We start from the raw sequence: 6,490 nt of genomic DNA on the forward strand, positions 1-6,490 counted from the left end.
AGTGCACCGGGCCCCACATGTGATTTTAAAAATTTAAAATCACACGTGGGGCCTGATGTACTGTAGCAAATAAGAGAGAGGGGTGTGGTTGGAGGTGTAACCCTATCATTTTCCCAAAATAAAAGATAAAAAACTTGGAATCTTTTTTGCGGAAAACAGACCCATACCATAAAAGTAACACGTATCGTATGTGAAGCAGATATCAGTATTAACGCAGTTATCAAACGTATGAGATAGATGGGACAAGGCATTCCCATGAGCGAGTAAGAGAATCGACATATAAACCATGTTGTGTAGGAAAATAATAAGCAGAACAGTAGCATCATCAATCACTGGTAATTCCAACAGATAACAGGTGCTAGTAATCCAGAAACAACAAGTTGCAGAACAAAATGAAAACCAGAACAGTACCATAATAAGAAGTTCACAAGAAAACAATAGGCGAGCTACTACAGTCCTTGCTCCCATGCCAACACAATAACTAAAAACTGAGTCCTCAAAATCTAGTTTCTATCCTCTCCAAATGCTTCAGAAATGAGCAAAATTCTCAAAATACCCTCGCGCTAAATCCTGACACCCTTGCTGAGACTAACCATACGCCCCGAAGAATCCATTTGTGCAGCTCTCGCCGCTGAGCCACTCTGATAATGACTCCTCCCAGAACTGCCATAAGCATCCTGATACCTATTGCTTGAATAACCTCCTCCTCTACTCCCCTGCCCTGCGCGATTACCGATATACCCTCCAGCTCCACCTAACCTCGTGCTACCACCAAATCGACCGCTTTGCCTCCCTTGAGAAGATTGAACAAAGTTCTCCTGCCATTTCCCCGCTGCTCCTCCTGTGCCCATATAATCCTGACCCTCTCCTCTCCTCCTCGGAGGTAACCCATCAAGCCCTCCTCCAGTCTTCGCCTCTGCTGCCCTCTCATTACTTTCAGCTAAAATATTAAGTTTATCTGCCATCTGAAACAAGAGACCTTGAAGCCGAGTATGCTCAACATTATGAAACACAATGCATTTCGTCGGTTGGTCCCAGCTAGCATGAAGCTCCTCGGTGATCATCATCTTGCTCACCATACTATGAACTTGAGCTTCCGAGAGGTCAAACATAGCAGTAAGCTGGTCCACGCTTAAAGATTCGTAGCAAGAGGAGTATGTGAAGAGGTAAGTTCGAAGAGCCTCTTCTTTGATTTTTGACTCCAGCATTGAAAGGACTGAATCTTTGTTGCGTAGGAGCTTCCAGGTGTCGAGAGATTTGAGGACAGCAAAGGATTTTTGGTAGTCGCCCTTGGCGAGGGCGCGGGTTGCAGACATGACGTGGTCCCGAACGTTCTCGGGTGGGCCCACGAAGGTCTGGCGCTCGCTGACCTCAAGAAGGCGACGGAAGGTTTTGCTGATGATCCTGCGCTTGGCATCGTGCGAATGGGATGCCATGTTTGGGACCTCGAGGAGCATGGCACATATCAGATGGGTGGCTTCGAGGAGCTCAAGGTTTATGTGCATGTGATATGGCATTTGTCTTCTCCTCTCTTGTTTTTCCTGGTGAGGAAAGAAGGAAACAACTTGAGATCAACAATAGCCAAACATGCGTACTATATATGATTACAGTACAGTTAAAGTTAAGATAAATGCTTCATGTGTAATCAAGAATAAGGTGGCATGAACTGATAATAACAAGAATGCAGACAACAGCAGCTACGAGAAGCGTAAATAGGACAAATGTCATCAGCAAAGGAATAAGTAGTCATATGTAAGAATGTGAAAAGGCAAGAATTTAAAGAGAGAATGAGGTGGACATGTAAAGCTCATTAATTGTGAAGGAATAAGTAGTCATATGTTAAGATAAATGCTTCATGTGTAATCAAGAATAAGGTGGCATGAACTGATAATAACAAGAATGCAGACAACAGCAGCTAAGAGAAGCGTAAATAGAACAAATGCACAGATTTGTACCACTTAAAAAATATATACAGTTATACACGTAAAACTAAACTCTGTAAAGGATAAGCAACTGAAATAACAAAACCGCCATGTCCAGCGCATGAGAGAGAATGACGACATGAATTTAAAGAGAAAGTGGACATGTAAAGCTCATTAATTATGAAGGGCACAAAGCATAATTCTATTTCGATGGAGTAGACCGCAAGCTCGCTCGTGATACTATGGGCTGTACGGGTGTCAGTAATATTGTCTGAAGGAATTTGTACTAGTACAGTGGTATCTTAATGTCTTCAGCAACATCAATCACCGTTCAGAATTTGTCAGATAAAAACATAATTTCTTCAGATAGCAAGTAGAAGAAAAGTCTTATTTCAATAGATGATGCAAATCTTTCTCTATTGGTTTGTACCTTTAAGGAATGAAGAAAAAGGAGGGTTTGGCTTAAAATATTTTGAGTGTAATTGATGGCCAACCATCTGAATGTGCCTATTTTAAAATGAGTAGGTGATCAATAATCAGAATTTTAAAGTGAAGCCTCATGTAACATCATATAATCAAAATTAAATAAGTAGGTGATCAATCAAAAGTCAGAACCATACCCTTCATTTTTATATTACCTAAATATTGTAGATTTTACTCACTCAATTAGAAACCTATCTCTTTCAGGGATCAATTTAGAATTCTATAAATGAGGAAGAAAAGCAGCCAAAAGTCCATGTTTTTATCATAAGCGAGCGCTTCTAGCTGTTTCGCTTGCTTCTTTTTATTGTGGCGTGGCTGAAATGAACGAAAAGAGCAAGATGAATTTGAATTTTCATGGCCTGATCTGTTTTGATAGATCGAAAGAGTAGGAATTGATAGAGAAGAGGGAATCTCTCAATAATAAAGGGAAATCCCTATTTCTATCTATTGATGAGACAAGATAACTATCTATTCTGGATCCATCAGAACGAAATCTTCCTATTATTTATTCACCTTCAAACCTTTTCTAGTTTAATATAACGGACTCAAATCTTTAATATTTGAAATAGCCATTTTAAATCTGTAAGCTTTTCTAAATAACCTTTGATGTTATTGTATTCAAAGAGAGAGAGAAGAGTAACACTTGGAAATGATTTGAATCCTGCTAGCCTAAACTAGACATGAGCAAAGATATCATTCAAAGAGTAATATCAGGTATCGGAGATTGAAGATATAAGGACATTTCAAAGATCTAAGCAGATATATGTAAAAACTATCTAAAAACATAAAATATCTAATCAAGAGGGCTAACGAGTCTGGCTTCACTAGAATCTGGTTGATTTTATAAATTTTTCCTTCAAGAGGCAATTAAAGCATCATCAGATTTCAATCGGTATAAGAGCATAATTCCTGTAATGCATGAACGTGTTCATGATCCATTTATAGACCATAATTAAAGTTTCCACTAGTATTCACCAAATACATACTTCGAATAAAGATCTTACATGACTGATCAAAAAACTCTTAATATCAACTAGCTGGAGCATAAATCTGAATATATATTGTCCCCGCTAACATCTCAGCAGATCGTTTGGCAAAGCTCAAATAATCAGGTGAGCAATCAAAGAAAATAAACCGGAAAAGTAAATTAGAAATAGCATATGATAATACATGTATCTCATACGCAAACCTAAAATGGCTATATAATATTTATCCACGCATACTTTACTGTGAATATAGTGTGAATAAGAAATCAAAGAGCATGCATGCCCCTTAAAGAGAATATCTACTTTAATTGTTTCATGACAATACAATATGTTGAGTTCACACACAGATAACTACGCTAAGATAATAACTTGGAATGACAATTAACTGACAAGTATGTACAAACACAAGCATGTTTCCATAGCAGCACATTTGCATCACAGCACAACATAATATGCGTGAAATTCATGTGGTCTCGATAAGCAAAAAACTTTTCCATATGTGGACAACCTAATCGGAAGGAGAAAATCTCATTCAGTTCAATGATAGATTTAAAATGATATGCAAAGAATCATTACTAAGGAAGAGACGTTATTATGACAAATCAGTTATATTAGCCTGAATGAAAAAAAAATAGCAATAAATGTGGCGTATACCTGCTCAGGAGTTTTTTCATGATACCGATTTTGAGATACACCTTGTGCAAGCAGCTCCTTCACCTTACCACCTGTATAAAGTTCAGACAGGCACCCATGAGCTTCTGTGATAAGACCCGTTCTAAAGGCACATAAACCAAGTTGTGCCATTGCCCTGTTGAATAGAATCTGAGAGGATATGTCCATGTGCTGAATCCCTTCTTGCAAATGACTCATCAACAAAAGGTCGCGTGCAGTCGAGAACTCATCAAAGATAGCGTGATGATATATGTCACAAAGCATTGCTCTTGCCTTGGTTCTCTCATCCCCATACCTATAAATGAGAGGCACCAATGTATCCATTAGCATCCTGCTGCTTTCAGGAAACGTAGGCTTCCTAGGGACGAGCTCAGGAATCTCAACAAAAGCTGGAGGACCTCTGTTATCCTCAGACTGATCATCCCCTGTCACCCCATCCACATCATCTCCACCTTCAGTTCCATCTACCCTCTGCTCAGCCAATTTCCTCATTGCATCATAAACTTCCTGTGGCTTATAATAGACGAGCTCAACTCTTCTCAAGGCCACCCTTGCAGCTGCCTTAAAATCGCCGACCCTTTCAAGATAGTCCTGAACGTTTTGGGCGACGACAAAGAACAATGGTTCATCCCTGAGCCTCTCAATATAATCTCTAGTGTGTGGATCAATGCATTGTAAACTCTTGAAGAACTCAGAATCCAACCGGTCAAGGAAGGCAACCAAATTACCCCAGACACGGATTTGCCCATTATAGTCGGCACCCTTCTGGGTCTCATTCTCCTCAGGCTCAACGGTATCATCAACCACGATGTTAGGATACTGCTCAAGAATATCAAGGACAAGAAGCATATTTGCCACAGACTTCTTCCACACATTTATGGGCATGTGACCAAGCAAGCTTGGATTCACATCAAATTGAGCAGAGATGACACTGAAAAGGATTTCAAGCTTCTGTGCTGGTGTTTTGGCAACCCGAGTAAGGAACGTTAGCTGTTCAACCTGCTCAACTCTACCTGTCCCTTTCCTACCCCTCGCAGCCACAATTTCTTTGAGCTTCTTATCAACGACATCCCAAGTAATCTCGCTTGGATCCTTCATGAATTGCCTGACCAAAGGCTTATCCTTCATGTCCCATTTCCCCTCCTCACTTCTGATCTCACCATCATCAAAAGTTGCAGTTGTAAGCTCGTCAGACTCAACCTCTTCATCCTCTTCGTCCTCCTCCTCTTCATCTTCCTCGTCCTCACCCTCTTCATCACTCTCGGGCTTTTCCCGGTACTTAATAATCAGCTCCTCATACTGCTTATTGTTTTTCTTCAGTTTCTGTTTCATCGAGTTGAGAGCTTTAGCATTGCTACTGCTCATCTTTTTCTTCACCTCCTTGTTCGCTAGTGCTTGAGCCAAGAAATCCTCAAGCATCACAAGAGCACCAATATACAAATTAGGAACCCTAACAGCCTCGGTGACCCTCATCACCTTCTCCAACTGCTTATTGATCTTCTCAAAACTCTCCTGTAGGCTGACCCAGTCATTGATCTTCATCGCATTCTTCATCTGCTCAATGGTAGACTTCAACTCCTCGTTCCTCTTGTCGCGGGCAGATTTGACAACTCGGTGGTCGTTGTCGGAGTCATCGCTGTCGCTGGCGTTCGCCTCGAGGTATGGATTGCTGGCGTTGGCCCCCGGCTCGGGGCCTGCCTCGCTGCGGTTGTCATCGGAATCACTCTGCGTTCTCTCGTCTTCGGAGTCGCTGTCTCCGCCCTGAGATTCGAAAAAGAACGGATTTTTAGATTAGGAAACTCGTCAATTGAGTTGCACGTTAGGGTTTCGTGTCCAAGATTCGGAAAGGGAGAGATTTACCTGAGTCCAAAATCGGGACGCCATGATTGGTTTGCTTTGTTTTTTAATTGACTGCTGCTTAGAATTAAAAAGACCTAGAGATCGAAAGAGAGAAGATCAGAAACAACAAATAATCAAAAAAAATTGAGGGAAAGAAACAAAATCAGAAAAGGAAACTCGAGATTAAGAATCCATAGGAGATGGAGAGATCTATCGCGTCTTACCTCAAGGATTTTATCGATCGTGAGAGAGGTCGTGGAAATTTCGCAGGGATTAGGGTTACGGCGAAGAGATCTAGGGTTTTGGTGAGGAGATAAAAGAAATGGCGGTCCGATTTTATATCCGGGAGTTTACTGCAAAATGTGCAATTGGGCTGGACCGAAATGCTTTAGATTGAATATTGGGCCGTGTTTGGGTCTGAAATTAGATCCCATCACCGATAAGTTTACGTATCGTATTAGTTAAATTTTGGGTAAATTGCATAAAATGATCTATTGCTTCACGTTACATCACTTCAATGACCTCACTTGCAAAAAAATTCACTTAAATGGCCCTCTGTGTAAAACTTTTCACTTTAAAGATCCTATT

General features: G+C 40.7%; 1 protein-coding gene across 1 annotated transcript; it reads right to left on the reverse strand.

The window, feature by feature from the left end:
• LOC109832732 (eukaryotic translation initiation factor 3 subunit C) lies at positions 306-6,237 on the reverse strand. The gene is made up of 4 exons (XM_020400136.1): positions 6,127-6,237; positions 5,924-5,997; positions 4,046-5,824; positions 306-1,541 (listed from the first exon to the last, which is right to left on the reverse strand). Exons 2-4 carry the CDS (start codon positions 5,945-5,947, stop codon positions 564-566), a joined length of 2,781 nt encoding a protein of 926 aa, XP_020255725.1. The 5' UTR covers positions 5,948-5,997; positions 6,127-6,237; the 3' UTR covers positions 306-563.

The sequence above is a fragment of the Asparagus officinalis genome, chromosome 3 (assembly GCF_001876935.1).
Source record: "Asparagus officinalis chromosome 3, Aspof.V1, whole genome shotgun sequence".
NCBI classification, from domain to species: domain Eukaryota; kingdom Viridiplantae; phylum Streptophyta; class Magnoliopsida; order Asparagales; family Asparagaceae; genus Asparagus; species Asparagus officinalis.

What these genes read in the sequence shown, in the direction of transcription:
- LOC109832732 (XM_020400136.1), bottom strand. Translation starts at nt 5,947, where the DNA reads ATGGCGTCCCGATTTTGGACTCAG. An exon ending in CGTCCCGATTTTGGACTCAG is followed by an intron (nt 5,825 to 5,923) that starts GTAAATCTCTCC and finishes TTCGAATCTCAG; the next exon opens with GGCGGAGACAGCGACTCCGA. An exon ending in ATGAAAAAACTCCTGAGCAG is followed by an intron (nt 1,542 to 4,045) that starts GTATACGCCACA and finishes TTTCCTCACCAG; the next exon opens with GAAAAACAAGAGAGGAGAAG.